The 26551-nt window shown below is 40.1% G+C and overlaps 2 protein-coding genes across 2 annotated transcripts in view; one reads left to right on the plus strand and one right to left on the minus strand.

Annotated features, from left to right (window-relative positions):
- KIAA1217 (KIAA1217 ortholog) overlaps positions 1-26551 on the minus strand; it is a 669685-nt gene that overhangs the window by 564227 nt on the left and 78907 nt on the right. The window lies entirely within an intron of this gene.
- Positions 14943-15831, plus strand: LOC102533929 (BTB/POZ domain-containing protein KCTD1-like). The gene is made up of 2 exons (XM_015243242.3): positions 14943-15248; positions 15388-15831. Exons 1-2 carry the CDS (start codon positions 14943-14945, stop codon positions 15829-15831), a joined length of 750 nt encoding a protein of 249 aa, XP_015098728.3.

The following is a 26551-nucleotide window of genomic DNA, read 5'->3' on the forward strand; positions in this document are numbered from 1 at the left end:
TCAATGAAGTGTTAATATCCTAGCACAGGGCTCCGTAGGTGGAACATTTTAGCCCAAAACAAATTGGAGTGCAGAGAATTTCTTTTTAAGGGAGCAAAGAAAGATGCTTTTCTGCAAAGATCCCCTAAATTGATAATTTACCTTAAGAATGAAGAAGGGAGATTTTATGGAAGATTGCCACTATTGAATCATTCTGTTGTTAAATCAATTATTGCATCTGATTAGTTTTCCAGTAATGCTTGGAGTGGAGAAAATGTTGTTGGCAAAACAGTAAAAATCTGGCAGCTCAGAAATTTAAACATTAGCAGCCATTCAGAAACAAACAGAGGCAACTTAGGACAATGCAGAAGAATCCTTTGATCTAATTACTTCCTCTAGTAAACCCTGCCGGTTTTTCTTCTCACTGATTTATTTAGTTTCACAGCATGAGCTCAATTAATTTCTTTTTACTCAGAGGTCATGCAAATTCATATCTTCACTATAAATATTTTGAAATGTCTAACAACTGCGCAATGCTTTGTTAACCCTTTGGTACCTGAAATTATCACATGCACGAAAAGATTACAAATACCTGCTACACAGAAGGCACTCAGGAGAGCATTATTTAAATAATATGATATAATTAAATCATATCAAATGACTATAAAGATCAGTAATAGTTTAGAAAGTGAGACCATGTTTAGACTCCGCAATGAATAAACACAGAGCAGTCGGATTAAATGCCAAGCCAAGCAGAAAATTGTCAATGTGCAAATAATTAAACTTTTGAATAAAAAAGAGCAAATATTTAATAACTGAAGACTACTGAAATTCCAGATCACTGTGAAGGAGCTTTGTTTCTACAGTGTTCCCCTTTGGTATATTTCAGCTACAAGATCTTAGCCAAAGCAACCTCTACATTTCACCTGTGGACATGATGCCTTCAAACAGAATCGACAGAGACGACAGTTTACTTTCCCCTTCAGGCATCACCATCAGATAGCTAGGTGTAAACCTTTATTCAAGCCCCAGACAATTATCTAAATATCAGATGGGAAAAAAGAAAAACAGATGATCAAGGAATATACTTAGTAAATCACAGCACTTGTTTTCATAACTCAGTTGAATTCATCTTAACCTTCTAAATTTTGTTTTACAGAATCAGAATCATCTTCTAGGCACTGTATCTGAAAATACGCCTTGGAACAGAGGAATCTGGTATTCAACTTCAGCTGCAATTCCTGCCAAATTGAATAATGTTACATTGTCTTACCCTTTATCAAGCACTTTGAAGCAAAAGTTCTTAGGAGGAGGGATTTTTTTTTTTTTGTACAGCAGTGAGTGATGTAGAAGGATAAAGGAAAGAAAGTAGTATTTTTCTTCCTACTTATTCTGGGGCATTTTATTTATTTTCAACCTGTTTTACATTAATGATTCACCAAAGCCTCTACAGACACTGTGAGATGTGTATGTAAAATAAGAAGGCAGAGGAAATCACTAATTTAATCAAAAGCCACGTTCCAAAAGTAGCCTGGCATGGTTGTTACACACTCAGCTTTTAGTAGCTACATGCACCTGGATTCAAATCCCCAGTCACTCACAAGCCCCATGATCGGTAAAGCAGATAGAGTAATGCCACACATCTCGGAGGGCTGGGAGAAAAGTAGACCAGGAGTAATGAAAGTGTAGCACATAGAGCGTTGGTGCCTGATCAGTAATCAATAAATAGCTATTGTTACTCAAAAACATTTTAGTTTTTGGACCATGGTTTGGACTCTTTCCCTTAGGCAAAAATGTGTAAATAGTGGTTCAAATTTCAGGTTAGGTTTCCAAAGCCATTTTCCTCATAATGTTTATAGCCCGGCATTAATAGTTTTATAAAACCAAACAACCAGCTTCCCAGGATCACCAGCTGTGACTTCCATGAGCGTCTTGCCAGCCAAGCCCCACACCCGCCCTCCCACACCAGACTCTGCCTCCTTCGGCGCCTTCAGAAGTTTGGGGATGGGGAGTCCCTACCGCACCTGCTGGGGCTGCATCAGGAAGAAGTGATCCCGGTGACACAAGCCAGAGTTCTGTGCCTTTCCTGCAGAAACACTGCCACCCCCAAATGTGGCTTTATAACCCCATGAAGCTAGGTTCTTGGGAGACTCCCAGAGCTTGGCAGTGATAGGGCATCACTCTGGCCAACCAAACAAGAGCCTTGGAGCCAGACCAAGGAACACTCTGTTCCTCGAGCAGTCTTACCCTCCTGGGGCACAGTGCTCAGAACATTGCAGGAAATCAATAAAGGTTAATTAACTGCAGATCACAAACGGCCCCTCACAGTTGGCCTCCGGCTCCTCAACATACTGTGTCTGTTCGTGTCTCTCCAACTCGACTGGGAGTTTTCCTTTTGCCTGAAATGCTCTCCCTCCCATTTCCTCCATGTGAGCCAATAATCATCCTTGAAGACCCAGCTCAGAGGCTACTCCCTCCCAGCACCCTTTCTTGGGTCCTGTGGAAGTCAATCTCTCTGAGGGTGCATGGCAGCTCTCCTCTCCCTGCTCTGTCCTGCACTGAAACTTTGTAAGGGCTTTCTGGCTCTCAAGCAGTTGGAATCATCTGGGCAGCTTTGTGAACAAAGAAGATCTCTGGACCTCACACCCAGGGACTCCATGATAGGCTGGGGAGGGAGCCAAGAGCCTGCTCAGCTAACAGACTCCCCGGATGGTTCTGATGGAGGGGGAGGCGTGGTGTGGGAAACAGAGCATCCGTGCAGAGATGCAGTTGCACTTGCTGCCATATCCCCACCACTTAGTACAGTGCCCCAAACATAGCAGGTGCTCAACAAATGTTTCCTTTCAAAGAGGGGGGGCATTAAAACAAGTGGGTATTCATCTACTCACAAACAAGTGTTTATTGAGTGTATACTAATTATACAAGGTCCTACCAACCCTGAAGCAGGTCGTCGTCAACATCCACTATAGAGCATGAGGAGCATGAAATCAGTTGGAAATAAAGGTTCCCAAGACATGGCTGTCACCCTGCTGCAGAGCCAGTTAATTAGAATTTGTGAGGCTTGTCTTTAGGCCAGTGGTTCTCAACTGTATCTGCACAATGGAATCGCCTGGGGACTTTAAAATCCTGATACCTTGACCTCCATCCCCAGGGCTTCTGATTATGACTGAGATCCAGTGTGTGCACCAAGATGTTGAAAAGCCCTCCTGGGTGATTATTCCATGCAGCCAGGTGTTCGGCCAACTGACATCCTTCAAAGTCCTATGACCCCCATTCCTGAGCTAAATAAAGTACATTCTTCACTGGGCGTGTTTCCTTCAACAAACCAATAGCCCCAGGCAATGCTCAGGCTGGCTCGTTTCAGCCCACCTTATCAGAGTCAAACCCCACTACCCTCCATGGACTCTAAACTGTTTACTTCACCTACAACCAATCAGAGACTTGGGCACAAGCAGATCAGGCACCTTGTGACCCTGCCTTAGAAAAGATCCCAACAGCTGGCCCTCAGTGCTCACAAAGACACCTCTTGTCTGGGCGGCCTGCTATTGTCTATGACAGTGTGACCTCATAGACTCCTTTCTATTCCCATACTTTATCTCTGAAAAATTCTTTTACCAACCTGTGCATCACCGTGTCACCAATGGGCCCCTGGTTGTGTCACCAGGGCTGAGTCATTGCTGCAGGTTCACATAGCACACTATTTGCACTTCTCCTACAACACTCAGTGTGTACCTGTGTATACCCGCCTCCCTTTCCCAAATCTGTTTACTGAACTCCCTCTCTCACTTCTCACCTGATTCTAAGCTTCTTGAAGTCAGGTACCAAATCATATTCCCCTTTTGTTTCCCTATAGTGCCCGTGACAGGAGTCTATTCTTAGGAGGTATAATATAGTGATTTATAATAAGAAATATATATTTGGTCTTGTCCCTGTTCCTTGCACAGAACATCCCTTGATTTTAGTACAGACTCCTAAAACTCTTGGAATTTCCTAAAAGAGAAGAGTGATAAAAGGTATCTTTTATTATGTTAATGAGGTGAATTCTGGAAAGCCCCTAGGTCTCCTAAGGGTGGGGACTGATTGCCTGGGGATCCAACCATTGACTAGAGAGTTGGAACTTTTGGTCCCACAACCCAACCTCTAGGGAGAGGAGAGAGGCTGGAGGCTGAGTCAACTGCCAAAGGCCAATGATTTAATTAACCTTGACTATGTAAGGGAGCCTTGATAAAAACCCAAAAGGACAGGATTAGAGGAGCTTCTGGGTTCGTGAACATGTGGAGGTGCTGGGAGAGTGATGTGCTGGGAGAGGGCATGGAAGCTCTGTGCCCTTTCCCCAGACCTTTCTCTATTACATCTCTTCCATCTGGCTGTTCTTGAGTTATGTCCTTTTACAGTAAGCCAGGAATCTAGTAGATAAACTGTTTCTCTGAGTTCTGTGAGTCACTCTAGCAAATTAGTGGAATCCAGTGAAGGGGGTCTTTGGAACCTGGAATCTGTAGCCTGTCAGTCACAAGCACAGGTGACAACCTGGACTTGCAATTGGCCTTTGAAGTGTTGTGTGATCATAGTGTGAGAGTAAAGGAGAAACAGCAGGAAGACTGAGATTTCTCTAAACTGGAGGGGAGCATTAAAAGTTTGTGGGATGAGGAATGAGAAATACCACTAAAGGGGACTTAAATCTCAGCAACCATGAGTGACTTGGGCCAAGAGACATTTCAGAAAACTCTGAACTATGGCATGAAACAAGACACCGGAAAAGAGCATTTAAAAAATAGTAACCAGGAGCAAGCTGGCCTTTTGAGAATTGGGGAAGTCTAAGAAGAGCTTTAAAGTGACACAGACCCAACAGAGAAGAACAGCAACAACAAACCAAAGGGAGCTCTCTAGGTGCCTGGCATGGAAGAAACCCTGGGCCGTCAAATACTTAAACTGGAGCGCAGCTTGTCTGGAGGTCAGCACCACGGACAGAGGCATCTCGAAGGTGCCATAAAGGAGGCACCAAAGGACTCCCACCCCCATCCCAGGGACTGTGACCCTGTCCTCAAATCACCAATCAAAGCTATTTTCTTTTATTCCACAAAACATGCAACACAAAGGAGATTTTGGCTACCCTCGAGAAGAATGACTAACATTAATCTCTTGTGGTAAGACCTTTCAACTAGGAACATTTGCTATTGAAATGATAAATCTGCTATAATAAGAAAATTCTAGTGTTTCTGGCCCAGTTATGAAATTCCAAATTTCTAATCTTTTTTGCAAAAGCATTTTTTATTAGTGTTTTAGCTAATACTCATAAAATACTTCTTTTAGTAAACCATGAGGATGTAACTGGAAAAAAGTTTTTAAATATAATAAAACAATATAAAAAGAATATTACATCTAAATGGACAAAATCTTCCATCACAAAGTTAGGGTTCTGGTCAGGCTGGATGATGAGGATTAAGTTCACATATTAGCATACCAGACACCTCTAGGGGTAAGGTGATGGTAACTAGTAATTTTTGAACTCTGCTTATGTACCACAAACTGTGATAGGGATTTCTCATTAATCTCACTTAATCCTTATCAACATGCCCCCTCCCACAGGTTGATACTGACATCCCCACTTGGGACATGCAGATACTGAATATCAGAGAAGGTGAGCAACTTATTTGAGGTCACACAGCTGCTAGGGAACAAAGCCAGCATTTGGTCCATCTACACTCTGCCATGTTACCAGACCTGGTAATGCACACCACACCATTTTAATCTATGGAAAATTGGATATATCCCTTATTCACTATTTCCTAAAGGCATTACAATCCAGAATAATACATAGATATTCAGAACTAAACTGTAGTCCATGAAAATCTATTTTACTTAAACCAATATTGAAACTATCTAATAATCAAATAACCAGTCCTGTGGTGTAATAACTGTAAGGCAAAAGCTTTATACATGGTTTAAAAACCAAAAGCAGCCTGAAATACAGCCTCATTAAAGCCAGAGTTAGTTTTCCTATAGGTAACTTGCTCTTTTATTTATCACCATTATTTACACTTGTTTTCACAATACAGATTAATTAGCATTCAAACATGAATATGACTTCTAAGAACTTAAAACTATTTAAAGTGGACCCAAATGATAAAGAAAAGCTGAATTTTCATCTGGAAAAACCTAAAATACTAGAAAGCATATTTCGACTAAACATCCAAAATATAATGAGTTTTCAGTTTCCTCCCTCCAAAAAGCATAAGATTACATTTTAAACTATATGTTATACAATAACATATTGAAAAAAAGGGGGAAATGTGTTTAAAGAAAAAAAATACAGCCATTTTCTAATACCACTAATAAAGTTCACAGACTGTGAATGTGAGAGACAAATAGAAATAAAATATAAATTCACGAATTAGAAACTCAGTCCAGGGACCTGAGTCATTCGTTGATGAATTTCACACATTTTAAAGAATTCTGAGACCAATGCACATAGAACAGATGTTCTGGTAACATGTTAAAAACTGCTAAAAAAAAAAAAAAGGCTAAGTAGTTAATGTATCTCCCAGATGGAACCCTACTTTAGGGAGGATTACTATGTAATATGTGGTCCAAATCAGGACACTGACAAGTGAAAGGGATGCTACCAGTAAATACCGCCAGAACAACCAGCGCAACCTGGGACTGTCTCAGGAAATCTAGGAAGTACGGTCAACCAAATAGATGACAAATACCCCAAACACCACAAAGACCTTCAATTGTCTTCACTTAAAGCCTACTGACTTCACACACCTGCTTTCTCCTTTACATAGCTTTATATAGCTTTCCTTTTTCCAGTTTTATTAACATATAACTGACAAATAAAAATTGTGTATTTTTAAAGTGTAAAACACGATGTTTGAGATATACAGAGACTGGAATTTCTACCATAATCAAGTTAATTAACACATTGGTGTGATGAGAACACTTAAGATCTACTCTCTTACCAACTTTTAAGTATAGAACACAGTATTATTAACTACAGTCATCATGCTGAACATTAGATCCCCAGAATGTATTGATCTTATAACTGAAAGTCTGTATGCTTTGACCAACCTCCTCTCGTTTCCTTGACTCTCCAGCCCCTAGTAACCACTGTTCCACTCTCTGGTTCTATGAGTCTGATTTGTTTAGATTCCACATATAAATGAGACCATATTTGTCTCTCTCTGTCTGGTTTATTTTATTTAGCATTATGCCCTCTGGGTCCACCCATGTTGTTGCAAATGGCAGGATTTCCTTCTTTCATTGTATATGTGCACCACCGTTTCTTTAGCCATTCAACCATCAACAGATATTAGGCTGTTTCCATGTATTGGCTACTGAGAACAATGCTGCAATGAACAGGGGAATGCAGACAGCCCTCTCTCTCCTCTTTCATCTTCTTTTTCTGTGGCTATGACTCCCTCCATCAATAAAGCTCTCTCCTCATTCCCTTTCCCCTTTTTGAAATAAATTCTTTCTTCTAGATTCTATGTTGCCTCCATTCTGCCAAGCCCATCCCAACTTGCCATTACTTGGAACTGAAAAATGGTGTTAATATTTTTGTTACATTTATGGAAGACTTTAAAGTGATTTGTTTTTAAAGTTAAAAGCAGTTGAATTGACTGTTTTATAATTCTTTTTCTACAAAAAGACATTTTGATAATTAGGACAGCCACCCCTCCCACCACCACCACCAAAGATATCCATTCCCTAATTTCTGGAACCTATGAATATGCTGAATTACATGACAAAAGGGGTTTTGCAAGTGTGACTAAAGTTATGGATTTTTAAGAGAGTAAGATCACCCTGGATTATCTGGGTAGGTCCAATACACTTAATGAGCCCTTAAAAGTAAAGAACTTTCTCCAGCTAGACACAGAAGGGACACGGCAAAAGAGCAAGTCAGAGGGACTCTAAGTGTGAGAAGAATTCAAAGCTTTTATTGACTCTGAGTTGGAGAGGGTCAAGTGATGGAAGGGGCCTTGTGCCAGGACCAGAAAGAGCCTCTAGGAATGAAGGGTGGCCCCCAGCTGACAGCCAGCAAGGAAGCACAGTCCTACAGCCACAAGGAACTGCTTTCAATCAACAACCAGAATGTACTTGAAAGTAGAAAGGAACACAGTCCTGCCAACACCTTGGTTTTGTCCCAGTGAGATTCTAAGTAGAGGACCCAGTTGAGGCATGCTGTACCAGGACTCCTGGCCTCCAGGACTGTGAAAGAATAAATAAGTGCCTTAAGCCACTGAATTTGCAGCAATTTGTTACAGCAGCAATAGCAAACTAATGCAGTATATATGCGTTATCGTTGACCCCGCTTAATCTGGGGAGGAGCGGTTCATGGGTTAGTGGCTCCTAATAAATTTAAAAATCACCTCCCTCATCTTTACTTTAGGCTGTTTGGACATATGGTGAATGTGCTAATTGATTTCTCAATCACTCATGTTTTCAGATCAAAGGATAGACATAGCAACCCTGAGGGACTCCTCAAAGCTCACATCATTACTGTCCAACTTAGTTCGTTATTCTCAGCAAAACTCTCAGGGAAAAAATTTCCTCATTTGGCTTTTTCTAAACACCTCTCCATCCTTGTAAGAGACATAAGCAAAATAATTTGCTTCTTTAGCATGCAAGGGACGTGGGGTCCTGCGGTACCCGACCAGAAAGGAAGAATAATTAACCTGAATTTATAAATGGAACAAGAGATTGGTAGTCTTTGATGCAGAAATAACCAGTCAGTTCCGGATGTTGACTCAATCTATCAGTCACATCAATCTTAAGAAGACCCTTGCATCTTATAACACCAAGCAACTTCAATGTTAACAATAAAATAAATTAAAAATTTTGCTAATTTTCCACTAATCAAAAAAATTCCTGTTTTTCTTTTCATCTGCCATAAATTCCTATAATATGTCTGTGGCAAGATAATCTATTAAGACACAAATTTATATTCTTGTTTCTGCTACTGCAATAGGATCGAGGAAAAATAAGGCAAATTTTACCCCCTTCTTCTAGATAAACAGGCTTGAGCTCTGAGTTCAGGGCTCCCTGAAATGTCAGGTTTAGGAGTTTAAAACAGAAATTGCCAGAAACCTGAAAAATAACTCTGTCCAGGCTTTGGAATCTGTTACTAGCCAAAAAGATGGATGTGGCTTTGAGTTTAGAGACGGCAGAAACAGCCTGGAAATTAAGAGACTGGAGTGGTAAATGCGGGGCACTGCAGGGCCTGCCCCCTGGCCCACTGACTGTCCAGGATGTCTGATGGGAAGGTCTGGGATGCAGGAGCCTGAACACAAGGGGCTGTGACCTTGGTTGATGTGGAGAATGATGTCCACGCCCATACCTGGTACAGCAGGAGAAGGGCCTCCTGACTCACAAGAGGCCACAACACACATCTCAGCAGTGACCACAATGGCCTACAGACTTAGAGGCCCTTCCCCAATTCCTCTACGCTGCAGAATAGCAAGGGACTCCTGGGTCCCTCTCATATGCAGAGGCCTCCAGGAATGACTGATACTGGGTAGCTGGCTAGCCTCACCAATGGATGTTAAAATTGAGATTTAATGAGATATAGAAACATACAGCAATATGGTGTTTTGTACACAATCATTGTGGAGCAAATTCATGTCAGCCACCAGTGTATATGTGGATGAATACGTGGGGAGAGTGGATGAAAGCAATCCAAGAAATTAGCTATAAAAAGAAAGGAAAGTGGAAAGGGCCCTGCTCCTTGCTTCTCAAGGTTTTCTCCATCATTTGCATTTGCTGCTGTGCCTGGGTATTTCCCAGGCATAAGCAAGACTGTAGAGGAGCCTGGAAGAAGGCCCCGGGAGGGAGGGCTGCTTCCAGGCCTCTGCTGGAAACCACAACCAGCATCACATTGGGTTGTAACGTGCCTGCATTCCTTTTGGGTTGGGCAATCCAGTTTGCTGCAGACCATGGTGTGTTATCTGAACATGTGGGCTTTATTCCTGTGACAAAGTCCAAATCGGTGCTGAGGAACAATTATGACTCTGCCAGGCAGATTTGTGCTGCAAAAGGAGGAGACGGGAGCTGTCACTAAACACTGTAGCATTTTCCCACTTCTAAGACCTATGCTAGTTTCAGTGACGGTACACTCAGGTAAATCCTCTGCTTGCAATAAATCAGCTGCCTACTTACTCCCTTTGCATTAAATCCCTCTCTCACTCACACACACACACAGAACTGGAAGAAAATTAAACCCATGAAGATACTTTATTAGTGGAAAGTCACAGCTGACTTAACTTTCAAAAGTCAGGCAGTTCGAAGTTCCTTCTGCAACTTTATCTCATCTCCACCACATAAGCACACAGCGAAGCATGAAACCTAAATATGCAGACGGAATATCTTTGTACAAAGGGGACACATTCTTGCAGTGATGATTTCGCCATTTCTTGCTCTGTATCTTTAAAACGACTTCCACCAGAGTTGCATTCTCACCCATCTCTCTTCTACTTGAGCTCCTTCCATGCTCAAAACAAACACTGGGCTTAAAAGATGTATTTCATGCTAATAAGAGAGTCAGGGCAGAAAAAAGAATGGCAGGAAAGTTCTCAGGTCTCACTCCCCATGGCCAACTTGGCCACTACCTGCCACAATGATCATTCCCAACTCTGCCCCTTGGGAAACTCCATTCCCCATGATGGCTTGAAGACAACTTCCCCACTTCCCTGACAACCCACATTTGTCACCTCCCTAGAACTCCATCTCAAAACTCATCTCCTCCAGAAAGTCTTTTCTTATTTCATTGTTCCATCAACTCTTTCGACACATGGGCATTCAGTTACTAATAGAATGCTTTGTCCTCATTGACATGTAGATTTATAAGTGAGATAAAGCACAGCTAATGTTAATTAGAGGCTGAATGTTCCCATAGCAAGCAGATTATTCTTAGATGAGTAATAGAGTAGAATTGTAGCTTGTGGTATTCAATACAATTTTTGGAATTTCATAAGAGCTCTGTAGACCACATTGCTGGGTCAATTTAATATGTGGAGCTCTGCAAGAGAAGGAACATGGGACAGAAGGGACAGCATTGAAACAGGAGTCAGAAGGAAGCCCATTCAAAATCTTACGACTTGCTGTTTGCCTCGTGCTCTACACAATCAGGATGTAAATTCCCTGAAAGTGAGCTTTGTGGTCCTCCTCTCCCTGACACACACATACCCCATATAATGCATAACTGGGTGATCATCGACATTTACCAGGCACTCCACAAGTATTGTTAACCTTTATGTACACGTGTGACTGGGGCCAGAATCAGTTCCAGTGCTTTTACAAGGAAATAGGCAAGTTTATAAACGTACAGCCTACCGCACTTGGAAGAATTGATGGAGACAACTTAGTCTAGAATTTTTATTTAATTTTAAATTTTTTTGGAGGGGCTAATTAGGTTTGTTTGTTTGTTTGTTTATTATTTTTTTAATGGAGATACTGAGGATTGAATCCAGGACCTGGTGCATGCTAAGCACGTGCTCTACCACTGAGCTGCACCTTCCCTCACGGGACTTTATGTTACAGAGCGACAGGGTCAGGCTGGCTTATTCAAGAGCACAGACCAGTAAGTGACTCAGGTAGTTCAGATTCAGTCCTGCATTCCTCTCAAGGCCCCCTGTCCAGCACATAAGGGGAAACCCAGTTCAAAACCTCAATATTATGATGTGAAAGCTTTCAAGCTATGGAGGAAAACTGCCCTTTACAACGACATCACATTTTTGTGTCTACTGGCAAAACTTTTTGCCTGATGATTTTTTTCTATATGGGCTAAACATTTTGCATAATATTTTAAAGCTTGTTTAGGATCATACATGGCTGCATATATCCAGAGATTCCCCAAGTAGTAGTGGCTTAAATGAGAATGACATTAATTCTTCTGTCACCTAAAGATACCCAGCAGCAGGGGAGCCAAGGTTGCCATGGGCCCATGTCCCTTCTGCGCCACATCTTTCCCATATTACTTTTGGGTTCAAGGTTCTCCTCGAGCTCCATCCATCTCCTCCAGCAAGAAGGAGAAAGGGCACAGGAGGGCATGCCCTTCTCTTTTAGAAGCCCTCTTGGAGGTCCCAAATAATAGTTCTGTTTATAGCACCTAAATTAGAACTTAGTTATGTGACCCCACCTGGCTGCAAATGACCCTTCTGTATAGCATGGGGAACTATATTCAATATCTTGTAGTAACATATAATGAAAAATTATATGAAAAGGAATATACACATACATATATATATATATATGCATAATTGAATCACTATGTTGTACTCCAGAAACTAACACAACATTATAAATCAGCTATACTTCAATTAAAAAAAAAAAAGAAGAGGAAGAAGATTGCTGATTCTTCCTTTCTATTTCTCATGGCGGGAGGACTACCATGAGGAAGTCTGGAAAACACGAGTGACTCAAAATTTAGGTTTTAAATAAATGCAAAAGATTTTTCACTTTGGACTTCACCAGCCCCTTTAATCCCTTCCCAGATAGCTGCTCAGAATGAGAGCCTGGCCCTTATACTTCAAGCAGAAAACATGTAGAAAACTTACATTGCTATCAGCCAAACACGCTTCTGAAATGCTATCTCAAAATGAGACTAGTACTAGTTCAACACTGTAACCAAAGCCAGTGAAATACTCCTTCTCTGAACAGCCTGTCTCCTCCTCTCCACTGCTCCCATCTTCAATGTCCTATTGTCAACAGTGAAGAGATTTCAGACATCCATCAACCTTCTTCACAGTTAATTATAATAATACTGTGATTGCTGGGATTTCTGAAGGCTCTTTTTACCATTAAATTCACTTTACATCCTACAAGTTACCTCGCCTCTCTGAATCTCTGTTATCTCATTAGAAAAAAGAAGCACCTTAGAAAAGACAGTCCCTAAAGCTGTCCCAGCCCAAACACATCCCACGATTCTGCGACAGGATGACCGAAAAGCAAAGCCACCATGTTTCGTGCAAGTGAAACTTTAAACATCTCTCGCCATGTTTCAGAAAGAACTACAGCCATTTAAAAATAATTTAACAATTCTTCTGGATGAATTCTCCTGAAGAAGAAATCGTTTGTGTACATCATCCAGTCTTATCACCCTCTCACAGCTGCCGACGAGAGGCAGCACACCATTTCATTTTCGGAGGGTTGGCGAAATGAAAAGTGATCGAGCCTCTCAGGTAAGTACCAATTAAAATGATTTCCAATCATTTAAAATGAGTGTTATGTAATTGTCACTGCTCTTAGAAGAACTAGGACTTTGTCTTTTTGCAAGGGGGAAGGAATCCTCTTGCTTCCCAAGTAGGCAGAATTATCTGATTTTGTCAAGTGCTTCTGCAACACATATTCTGCAGGGCTCACTGTAATTTCAAGTTCAAAGCAGTAGGGACAACATTGTGTGCTGCAGCCTGAGAAGACCAGAGTCATCTATTTTTCTATTTCCCTCTGTTGCCTTGGCTTCTTGTCCAGAATCTGTGTGTGCCCCACTCAGTCACAAAAAGAACAGTGTTCTGTGGACAATTTCTGGTGCTCCCCTCCTGCCCAGGTCTCTCTCATGAGTGATAAATTATACAGCAAGCTTTAACCTCCAAGCACTTGTCCATTTGCCCTTCAAGTCATAATGTAAAATGTAGTGTTTTATCTCTAAAGCAGTTTAGATTTCTCACTCCCCCAGAGTTAGATAAAGGAGAATTGTATTTTAAATACAGTATCCCCCAAAAGTGAAAATGGGAAAGCGCACGTCCTAAGAATCAAAGCAACATTTGCAAAAACAAAAACTAAAAACAAAAAACTTTCTGCAGCCCAGTGACTACTTTTGTGTACTCAAAATGTCACTCAATACCTTGCACACAGGACTTGCCTAGCCCCAAGGAATATGAATGCTGGCTACCATGAAATAACTTTCTTCAAGTTTTGCTTAAGGGAAGTAGCTTAACTTTTAAGTATAGGACCCTGCAGGAAAAAAGGAAGCTCCTAAAAGACTTCATTAACCTTTATTAATTTCTACCTAAGTTAACCTCCAGAGAGGATCGCTCCTTCCTCGCATGTAGTTCTCTAAAGGACAAGGCTGTTTGGCTAACTTAAAAAAGCGTGGAGACTGGGGATTTAAACTGCACTGCTTATGCAGCAAAAACATTTTCCAAATGCTAAACTGATCAATTCCAATGAACCACTCATAATTGAAAGTTCTCATGTCAGATTTTTAAATGCACCTTAGGACAGTAACATTTAAAACACACTGCAACTCATTATAAATGAACTACATAAGGTTATATTTTCTTGCATTGTTAAGATAAAGAACACAGTCTTGTATGAATACTTTAGATTTTAAGTTTTATCATCCCTTATTTTTATACAGAGTAAATGGTCTTTGGTTCTAAACAATGTGATCTTGTAAAGTCACTTCACTCTTTTTCATGCATGAAAGTGAGAAATTTGGACCATAAAACCTCTAACAATCCCTCTGGCTGTGAGATCATAGAAATGATAAAAAAAAAAAAAAAGAAACTTCGGCTCAATTTTAACTTTTTCACATTTTTGCTGTGCTTGTATTCCCTGCATTATAATGATAGTGTTTTTGATTTATAAAACTTAACTTGAGGCACTTTCAAATCCATTATCCCATCCACTCATTGGAAAGATGCAGTTGGGGAGAAAGGATCTTCATATTTTCACTCACATGTTTTTCTCTGACAACTGCTAAGCCTGGAGAATTTATCAGAGCCATAAAATCTTGACCTGGAGGGCCCCACCCAGTCACCGGCTTCTCCAAGCAGCATCTGCAGCCCGCCCTGTGCAGCCGCCTCCTCAAGCCCCCAGCTTTGGGGGGCAACGAAGGGGCGGTGGAGGGGCCCTGCTCCTTGGGCAGTACTTAGAGAAGCCAGACCACCCTGCTGTCCCGTCGGCCCTCCCTCTCTCCCACCCGGGCCCGCGCGCCACTTTGCCAGAGGGACAGTCGGCCCAATATGTCAAGACCGCTGATCACTAGACCGCCTGCTTCTCCGCTGACCAACCAAGGCATTCCTACTCCAGCACAGCTCACAAAGTCCAATGCGCCCGTCCACATTGACGTGGGCGGCCACATGTTTACCAGCAGCCTGGCCACCCTCACCAAATACCCTGAATCAAGAATCGGAAGGCTTTTTGATGGTACAGAGCCCATTGTTTTGGACAGTCTCAAACAGCACTATTTCATTGACAGAGACGGACAGATGTTCAGATACAGCTTGAATTTTCTACGAACATCAAATCTCATTCCTGACGATTTCAAGGTACATGCATACCCTGCCTTCTTGGGACCCAAGCGCGGACCCCACTGACCCGAGCGTGGGCAGGAGAGCTTCTGGAGCCCCGGGGAGGGGTTGGATGTGGTCCTCTAGGAAAAGCCTGTTTGTGGCCAGGGTGCACGAGGCGGGCTGTGCTGCGGTGCTTGGGGGTTACACTTTGTTATATGAAGAGGCAAAATACTTCCAGCTTCAGCCCATGTTGTTGGAGATGGAAACACGGAAGCAGGACAGAGAAACTGGCCGCTTCTCAAGGCCCTGTGAGTGCCTAGTGGTGCGTGTTGTCCCAGACCTCGGAGAAAGGATCACACTCAGCGGCGACAAGTTCTTGATAGAAGAAGTGTTTCCGGAGATCAGCGAGGGCTGGAACCGTGACTCGACGCACGTCATCAGGTTTCCACTAAACGGCTACTGTCACCGCAACTCAGTCCAGGTCCTCGAGAGGTTGCAGCAAAGAAGATTTGAAATCTTGGGCTCTTGCGGGGGAGGAGTGCACTCATCTCGGTTCAGCAAATACCTCCTGTGGCAGGAACTGAGGCGGATCCCTGTGGACCCTCTGTCATCCGGATAAACCAAGAGCCTCTGGACTAAATGGACATATTTCTTATGCAAAAAAGAAAAAAACATACACAACAAATAACGCAGACAAAAAAGGGACATTTATATGCAGTTGGGACAGCAAACCAAGTCCTGGACCTAAAACTGAATGAAAGAGACATTTATATCCAATAGAGACCACATCTGTATTCGTTTGGGAACAGTTGGGTATAGTGATATCCTCAAGGTGTAAAAAATATATAAATATATATATATGTCAAAAGGTAGGAAATGCCGAAAAAAAGAGAAAAAAGGTGGTAGCTACAGTTGGTGCTGTGATGTCCGTGAAGTGTTCTGGGCCCCCAAGGCCTCTGACCAATAAACAAGCCATGAGCAGTGAGGACGAATCTCCTTACAGTTTCCATTGCCAACAACCATCCAATGTTTCTTTTTTCCTTTGTCTTTTTTTAAAACAAAACAAAATAAAACAAAACACCTAGAATTGTGTCTTTTTGCATATGGATATTTTGTGTCTCTCTTTAGATAGGGACCAGGCAGGACTTCAAAAACAAACAAACAAAAAACTCTCCTGAGCACACTGCATTCGAAAGACGTTAGACGTGAAATTTTAAATGTAGTTTGTACAGAAGTCACACTTTTTTGTCCGCCTCCCAGATGTGAACGTTACTTTGTTTTTAAACTGATCAGCTTTGCAAAGGGGCCAGAATTATTACTTGTTAGACTTGCTCCAGTTTGAGTCTGCTGCTTTCCTACGATTTTTCAAATTTTATAATGTATTAAATACAATAAACTCCGTTTAAAAAAAATCTTGACCTGGGAAGGTCACTTAATTTATACCCTTTTGCAGTCTCAATAAAGCTGAGGATCAGAACAACACTGGATTTTTCACACTTCATACTGTGCCTCTTGATAAAATCAGACGCTAAGTGATTTTTTTTTCTTTCTTCTCTCTCTCACTCTCTCTCTCTCTCTCTCTCTTTTGTTTTTTTTTTTTTTTTTGGTAATCTGCTAAATGACTTAAAATAACAGAACTAAAACACAATGCATATCCCTGCAAGAAGAGAAACATGACAGGCTACAAATAATGGTTTACTTCAGAGTAACATCTCAACAAGGAAGCTTAAGTAGATAAGTTTCAAACATGAGATGGCTTCATTTTGAAATGGAAGACTATGAGTGGCTGATAATACGAAAAACTGGCAGGTTTCTTCCCTATACATTCTTTTCACTTTTTCCATAACTTATTCATATACTCATGTAATAACTGTATTGACTACTTGTTATCTGCTGTCCCCGGTGCTTGCTATCCTTTGTGAGGATATGGAGATGAACAAAAATGGCAAAGAGCTGGCATTAATTGAGAACCTAGTGTGTGCCCAGCTATGCCAAGTCTTCCGCTACATAGAAGGCCAACTCAAGGCTGCAATGCCAGAAAATGGTAGCAGCTGGGTTCTAATATTGGTCTTCCTGCCTGGACTGTATGCTGCTAAGTGTCTCTCATTTTAATGAGTAAGCCAGAGTCCCAGCCCTCAAGGAGATCCCCTAAATCTAGTGAGCAGGATGATCTGCTCACTTCTCCCCCAAACTCGATATTTGCCCCTAAACTATTCATTTGTGTCCACAATTCCTGTCCCATCCCTCTCTTCCCAAAATAAAACACTACCTCAGAAGTTGTCTTTATGAGAGTTTTTTTCCCCCAGTTTCTTTTAGAAAATGCTTGCTAATGACCTGGTAATTGTTTTATGCCTTTTTAAATGAAGTGTGATGTCACTGAAAAGTCACAGAAACACTGTGAAAGCTTTGGTAGAATTTATGGCCCCCTTGGAACCTGCATCATACTGGAATTGGCAGCTACAGTCTCAAGTTTTAAGTAAATGAGTGGATTAGGGCATCAAAGAGAAGGGTCCTACGGTTACTATTTGATTTTCTAAAGTATTACTCATACTGATAAGAGCAAAATGAATCAGGCACCAACTAGGAGACCCTGAGTTGGCACAACTTTCTGAAAAGCAATTTGCATTCAGTCTAGAAAGATGCTCATGCCCGTTGACCCAGTAACTCCACCTCTTAACTAAAATCTATTCTAGGGAAAGAATTAGGTATTTGGACCATGGTATGTGCTAGTTCACTCGCCCTTAACAGTTAACACCACAATACTGAAAGCAATTTATAAGTGTGCCAGAATATGGAAATGATTAAATACATTATGGTACTTATATTACATAGTGGGATTTACAGCCATTTTATGTGAACTTTTCCAAATATTTTGAATGATATTGGAAAATACTCACTACAAAATTTTACGTGAGAAAAACAGGATTAAACCATTATATACATGAAGATCTTTTTTAAAGATAGATAATTAAGAGAGAAAGTGAAAGAAAGGATTGGACAAGGTATATATGCCTTAAAAAGGGCTACAATGAAACAAAACAACATAAACAAAAATAAAAGTTAATTTAAAAAAAAAAAAAGGGAGTGACCTTGGATTGAGCAACGGTTTCTTCCATATAACATCATATCACCAGCAACAAAAAAATAAACCAAACATCATCAATATTTTGTGCTTCGATGGCTATGCAAGAAAGTGAAAAGTCAACTAATGGAATGGGAGAAGTTTGCAAACCACCATCTTCTAAAGGAATTTTACCTAGAATATATAAAGAGCTATTACAGCTCATTAATAAAAAGGCAAATAACCCATTTTGAAAAATGGTCAAAGGAACTAGTAGTTGTCCAGAGAAGATACACAAATGCCCACAGGCACGTGGAAAGATGCTCGCATGATTAGCCATCAAGAAAATGCAAACTCAAACTACAATGAGATAGCATTTCACACCGACCAGGATGGCTACAGTCAAAATGTCAAATAATAGTAAGTATTGGGGAGAATGTAGATAAACTGGAACACTCATGCATGCACTGCTGGTGGGGATGTAAAGTGATGCAGCTACTTTGGAAAACAATCCAGTAGCTCCTTGAACAGTTAAACAGTAAGTTACCATATGGCCCAGCTATTCCACTCCTAGGTACATACCTGGGAGAAATGAAAACATATGTCCGCCCAAAAACTTGTACATGAATGTTCATGATGGCATTATTCATAAGAGTCCAAGTGGAAACAACCCAGTTATCCATGAACTGATGAATGAATACATCAAGTGTGATCTATTCATATAATGGACTATTATTTGGCAGTAAAAAGAAACGAAGTACTGATCCATGCTACAACATGGGTGAGCCTTGACAGTGAAAGCCATCGGTCATAAAGAACCACATATTGCATGATTCCAGCTATATGGAGTATCAGAATAGGCAGATCTAGAAAGACAGGAAATAGATTAGTAGTTAACGAAGGCTAGGTTGTGGGGTGGATTAGGGGACAGTTTTTGGAGGGGGTGACAGCTACCCGGCACGGGGTTTCTCTTTGGAGTAATGACAAAGTTCTAAGGTTGACTGTGGTAATGGGTGCACAATTCCATGAATATACTAAAAGCCACTGAATTGTGTGCTCTGAATGAGTGACTTCTATAGTATGTGGATTAGATACCAATAAAGCTGATTTTTAAAAACCAAGAGAGCAAGAATAATTCTTCTCATTATTTCATCCATCAAACTTATACCAAGCTCCTACTATGGCTTGTGTCAAGTACAATGGAGGATACACAAATAAAGTAAGTTTACATGAATTTCACATGTGAACTTCAAGGAGTTCACATGAACTAACTCTAATACATGCCAGAAGTAATAGTTACCATGTATATACACCTAATTACCCAAATTATAAATATATTTTCTCACAACACAACAAAGAACAGGAAATGTGGGTTCACAATTCTCCAAGGCCTTTTTCTAAGCAGTCATATATAAATTCATTGCTTCATATAGATTTCTACCAAATCATATCTATATTTCCAGTTGTCTCATGTAAATATCCACCTAGGTGTCCAGCTAACATCTCAAGCATAAATTTTAGATATTTTAATCCTCCATTCCTGCCCTCTTCTAGCTATACCAAATGTATACTCTTTCTGTTTCCACTTACCGGACAATGCACGGCATGGCATCCTCTCAGAAAGCTGGTCTAGAAACCTCAGAATCTCCTGTGAGTCTGCTCATTGCCTTGTCTCCCAACCTCGGCATCACCAAGGTCTTACAATACTGCCTCTTAAATGTCTGTGGGCTGGTCTTCCACTGTCTCCTTCTACTATTGCCCTGGTTCATGCCTTCACCATCTTTCACCAAGAATAGGACAATTTCCTAAACCATGCCTCTAATTCCAGTCTTCCCCTCTCCAATTCTCATCCTCATGTTACCATTCAGATGAACTCTCCTCCCACTTTAACTGTATCATTTTAAAAGTTTAAAACACACTGACAGAAACTCGTATAACAAAAACCAGGGGGGAGGGTATAGCTCAGTGTTAGAGCACGTGCTCAGTGTGTAGGAGCTCCTGGGTTCAATCCCCAGCACCTCCTCTAAAAATGAATAAGCCTAAATACCTCCTCCCCATCAAAATAAAATAAGTAATACAGTGATAAATTAAAATATTAAAAGAACAAAAAACAAAGAATTAACACATCTAAACACAATGTTAGCTTTTGCTATAAATATAATTTTTTTCTAAGAAGAAACGGAGCATTTCAGATAGAACTGAATTCACCTTTCTTTTCCTCTCAATTCTAATCCCTTCTCTCCTGCCCCAAAGACAATTTTATGAATTTGAGTGTATAATTCCAGTAGATATAATTTCATCACACACATACAAACCTATGTCTAGGATACACACATATATAAATATTTATATATACTACATATATCCATAAACAATATATAGTATTGTTTTGTGTTTTTATATTTATTTGTTTGCTTGCTAACTTTATCACTGAGGTAAAAGATAAATACAATAAATGACACTTAATAGAGTGTCTTGATGAATATCTACAAACTGAACAAACTTGTCACCACTCCCTAGATCAAGATATAGGGCATTGCGAGAACCTCCTTTGAACCTGCCCCCTCCCAGTCTTTATCCTCCTTCACCACTATTTTCACCTCTATCACCAGAGATTAATTTTGCCTATTTTGAATGCTATCTGAATGGAACTAAATAAATAAATAAATAAATAAATAGCATGTGTGAGTTCTCTTTTGTATCTGACTTCTTGTACTCAGCATTACGCCTACAGGGTTCATCCATGTTGTTGCATTTAGTAGTCAGCCATTATTTTTCACTGCTGCATAGTAGTCCAGTGTATGCACAGAGCATATAATGGATATTTGGGCTGTCTCCAGTTGGAACTATAATGAATAATCCTGCCATAAATACTTTTATATATGCCTTGGAACACATATGTGTATGTATTTTTATTGAGCATATACCTAGAATGGAACAGGTGTGTCCTTAAGTCTATCCATGCTCAGCATTAGCAGACCCTCCAATAGTTTCTGCGTTTACACTCTCATCAGTAGTAAACACAAGTTCTGGTTGCTCCTCAACATGACCAATACTTAGTACTGCCCTTTCCCTTCTTAAAAGCCATTATGGGGGATATCTGATAGCTTCATTTCCCTGATGAGTCATGTTGAACACATTTTTATGTACTTATTGGCCATGTTGATCTTCTTTGGTAAAAATGCTTGTAGTCTTTTGCCCAGAAATTATTGGATTGTTTTTCCTGTTCATATTGATTTATAGAAGTTCTTTATATATTATAGATAGTGGACATTTAAGAAATATTTGCAGTACAAGCATCTTCTCCCATGCTATTTCTGGCCTGTTTAGTTTCTTAATGGTAGGAGTGAACAGGAGTTCTTAATTTTAATGAAATCTAATCTGTCTTTTCTTACAGTTTTTTTTTCTGTATTGTATTTTAAAACTTTTTGTCTGTCTCATCAAGATGTTTTCCCAGGTTATCTTCAAGAAACTTTATTGTTGTACCATGTAGACCTATGATTAATTAAAATTCATTTGGGTACACAGTATGAGTAGGGGTCAATGTGCATTTTTGCATAAAGACAGGTGCATCCTTTCTATACTACATTTGTTGTAAAATCAGGTAACTGGATATGTAGACTCCATTTCTGAACTCTCTATTCTGTACCATTTGTCTACCCTTGGCACCAACACCAAACTCTTTTACTTATTGTAACTTTATAAAGTCTTAACATCTAGTATTATTAGTCCTCCAACTTTGTTCTTCAATATTTTCTTATATATCCTTTTCCATTTGCACTTTTATATAACTTTGGAAATCAGTTCATCAGAATTTCCATAGACAATACTTTCTAGAATTATTACTTGGTATTTCAATGACTCCATAGATCAGTTTGGGAAGATTTCACTTCTGTACAATACTGAGTCTTCAAATCCATAAATTTGGAATATCCTATCATTTTATTCAGTTTTTCTTTAACTTTTCTAAGCAATGTTTAATAGCTTCAGAATTAACCACTATTTATCATCCAAGCCTTCCCCTGGAAGATGCAAATCCTCAGTAGTCTCTGGAGTTCCAAAATGGTTACACCAGACAGATCCTGCCAGTGTGATTACTGTCTAGGCAGAGAGACCGATTCCCAGTGCTTCTTACACTCAGCCATCTTTCCAGCAGCCATGGTCTGCATTATTTTTTAAGATGTGTTTTTAATTGTTGCCATTATATATTATATAATATAGTTAGTGTTGGTATGTTGAACTTCAATTTAGTGATCTTTGAAATTTCTACTAATTTATAGCTTATCTGTGAAAGGTCTTATCTTTTACAAGGTATGTTTACAGCATTTACAGTTAATGTGATTGGTTGCTTACACATTTAGACTTACTGTGCCATCTTATTTTGTTTTGAATTTATCTTGCTTTTCTTTGATTTCTTTTCCTTAAATTGCTTAAATGATAAATAATCACTTTCTTTATCCCTTTTATTTTTGCTATCATCTTTTGGTTCCCAAACTTTATGCATTCTACTTCTTGTAATATTTATACTTACAGTTTTCACATGTAATTTTAATTTAAGTAAGTCTAGATTTAATCAGTGTTTCTAATCTCCTTCCAAGTAACACAAGGACTTGATTCTATGGCCCCAACACCCACATCTTATGTTATTACTGTGTAATGTTCACCTTTCTGTTAAATTTCCATAGTCATATGTTTGAATACTACTTTACTTACATACCAGTTTACAAAATTCCTCATGCATCATTTTGGCTTTAATTCCCTTCTTTCTGTAGGACAATTTTCAACTGTGGAGTCAGAATAGTAAATGCTCTCTTCTTTGTAAATCAGAAATTATCTCTACTTTATCCTCACTATTAAGTAAGAATTTATCTCAGTAGATTATTCTAAACTGCCAATTAGTCTTCTTCTGCACTTTGAAGATATTACTTCATTGTCATATGACTTGTCTTACTGCAGAAGCAAAGTGTACTGTTGTTCTGTCCCTCCTGGTTACATGTTTGTTTTTCTCTGTATAAAGTTATAAAATTTTCTTTATGCTGTTCATATTCTGCCTTTTCACAGGTTTATATATTTTTTATTACCTACCAATTGTATTCTAGACACAGTATGCTCCTTCACTTTAACTCTGGAATAGTCTCACACTATCATTTTGAATATTCCTTCTTTCTCATTATTTTCCCTCCTCCTGGAACCTATATTAGATGTGTGTTGATCTTTTTCAATGTGGCCGCCACTTCTTAACCTCTCATATATTTTCCACCTCTATCTTTCTGCACTGAATTCTCCATGATTTCCTCAGATTACTTCCAGTATTTCCAATTCACCACATCTCTGTGTCTCTTTGGTCTATTATGCCACCCACTTACCATTTTATTTAAATGACTACAGTTCTCATTTTAGAAAGTCTACTGGTTATTTTCAAATATACCTACTTTTACAGAGTTCTGTACTTGCCCTATGGTTTTTCTTCTTTTCTTTAGTTCTTTGAACCTTCTCAATATACCTATGTTGATGTTTCTGGTTTATTATGTCATTTCTAGTTCCTGGCACCTACATCCTCCCACTTGGTGGGTCTTCTAATTCTCTCCGTGGTACTTCGTTACCCACATGGTGTGCACTTTTTGAGTGCAAGCTCGTTTTCAGCGGGAACTGTTTTCCCATTGCTTTTATTGGGAAGAATATCTATGTGATGGTCGCATATGCTTCTGCCAGAGGTCTACCTCTTCCTCCTGTGCCAGAATGTTTTTTCACATTAATCTCTCAATACTAGATCCTCTACCACATAGACAGTGTAAATCTGCAGTGACAATAGCCTGGAGTTCTCATTTCTCTTTGGTGATGTTTTCCCCTATTGCCCCAGAGGCATAGTGTGCTTGGTCACCAACTCCCTGAGCCGGTGCACAGTTTTCTCAGGCCTTTGGTTAATGAGCCAAGCAGCTCTTTAGGACCCCTGGTTTGGTGCATGTAGCTCAGATCTGAGACTGTGGCCTGAACTCCCTCTCCATGGGACTTAAAACTTCAGTTGCCAGCAGTTAAGGTATACATCTTTCTAGCTTTCTTTCATGGTCCATTTAAGATTCAGCTCCTGCTCACTGATCTGGCTTTGAGTTCCTCTTCATTGCTGACAGCTAGGGAGTTCCACTTCTCTGTTTCGAACCTGGCCTAGGTATTTGCCTTTTTCTATTATTTTGACATTCCTGTGTGTTGAAGCAAAAGGCCAGGGCTGTTTCACACCAACTCAGTCATCTTCATCCAATATTTCTACACACAAATATGATCACCTTGCCTTTAATGGGCACCCATTTACTTGAAGGATAATGTCAGTCTCCTTATATGGCTAATTGGTTTTTTTTTCCTTTTTTTTTAAGTTGGGGGAGGGAGGTAATTAGGTTTATTTATTTTTAGAGGAGGTACTGGGGATTGAACCCAAGACTTTGTGCATACTAACCATGTGCTCTACCACTTGAGCTATACCCTCCCCATCCCTCCTTATCTGGCTATTAAAAACTCCACATGCAGGTGGGATTCTGGCTCCCAGACTTCTCCTGCAATCACACCCCTAATTCACTCCCCTACCCTGTGCCAGAGTAATAATGGCCCAGGTTTCATTCCCCAACATTCCAGGTAACAGCACATCTCTATTTGAAGAAACTTCATTTAGAGGTGGACTCTACATTCAGTTTCCATCTCTAATAGTAATATTTTGTGACCTTCATCCAGGCTGTGGACTCTTCAAATCTGTGACTCCTCCATTTCAGAAAGTACAAAATGAGTGTTGAAAGCACAGCTGACTGTGTTATCCAGGTCACCGATGCACTAAACTAACCAAAACGTAAACAAGAGAGTGAACGTGTGCATTCAGAAGGCCAGAAGGGCTCCGTGCAAGACAGGAGCAGCTGACCCAGTGGAAGTGAGCTGCTGGGTTTCACACCGATGTGGCCTTCCCATGCAGACAGTCCCTTAGAGTTCATTAAGAGAGCTCTCTGCTCTCAGAGAACATTTGCTCTGCCCTCTTTAGAAAGGGCTAGCCTGCTGGGGAGACAGCAGTTATATTTAGTGTGCTTCATTAGAGCAAGGAAATATAGTTCACTGTGCTCAAACAAATCCTAGCCACAAATGGGCCAAGATACTGTGAATGCAGGGTTAGAACTGCTGGGACATCAGAGAGCTGAAGGGGGAAAAAGAAAGAAAAAAGAAAAAAACCCAAAGAACCAAAGAAATTGCATTTGTAAGCTTCATTTATATACCACATAGCAAGTGAATCAGTAACTTGAAAATGTACAGTGTAGGCCAAAAAGGAGTTGATTGCAATCTTCAAAGAGTCGGCAAAAAGAAAAAGTAACAGCGCAAATTAAACTCATTCAAAAGAGTAAAGACAGTTGGTTTGAACCTAAGAAGATTCAACTAGGTTAGCAAAAAAAAATCACTATTCCTAGAAGAGATGACAGAGGAAAGTAATGGAATATGAAATGTGAATACCAAAGGAAAAAACCCACCCAGATGCTTGAGAGGTTTTTTTTTTTTCCTCACAGAATAATTCATGAGACTGTAAGATGGCATCCTTGGGAAGAATGATGCATGCAAAACTGGAAGGTCATCACCAAGGTGAATAGAGTTAGTAATTAGGGCAAGAGCTGAAAAAAGTAGAAAATTGCCATCTGAGCACCCAGTTCTATGCTATTATCCAAAAGTATAGCCAGTTTAATGTAAAAAAAAATTCAATTTTTTTTCTTGACTAGTTTTCAATTTGAACTTTTTATCCATCATTTTTAATTCACACTTAGATAAAATACACATCCTTTTTACTTGCAGCCACATGACTGATCGATGACAACATTCTTTTCTACACATCTTTCCCATTCTACATCTCCTCCTTACTCGTCTTTCATGCACACACACACACACACACACACCCCTCAATCAACTCTCAGACATCTCTAGGTTGAAAGTCTTGGGACTTCCATCCAATCAGAGGATCAGAGATCTTAACTAGAAGAATTTGTCTCACAATATCCTCTTCCAGGGACCTGGTCTTGAGTTCAAATTGAGGTTCATTCAACACACGAGGACTGAGTTCGTTGACTAAGGGATTCATAAGAGTGACGTAGTCTGGCCTATCGTCTCAGACTACACACCTTCACTCAGCCAGCTCGCTCATCAGTACACACCACTGGTGCATGAGACACTGGGCAGGGTGTGCATGTATCTCTACCTCTGAACTGAAAAAGGAACTCAGAGCAAAACGCAGACTGATAGAAGTACCAAGGACAAGACTCAT

The sequence above is a fragment of the Vicugna pacos genome, chromosome 35 (genome assembly GCF_048564905.1).
Source record: "Vicugna pacos chromosome 35, VicPac4, whole genome shotgun sequence".
Taxonomy (NCBI): domain Eukaryota; kingdom Metazoa; phylum Chordata; class Mammalia; order Artiodactyla; family Camelidae; genus Vicugna; species Vicugna pacos.

Bases quoted from the DNA above. Each gene is read 5' to 3' on its own strand.
- LOC102533929 (XM_015243242.3), top strand. From the start codon at position 14,943: ATGTCAAGACCGCTGATCACTAGACCGCCTGCTTCTCCGCTGACCAAC. The intron at 15,249-15,387 runs GTACATGCATAC...AGGGTGCACGAG, and splicing joins TCATTCCTGACGATTTCAAG to GCGGGCTGTGCTGCGGTGCT.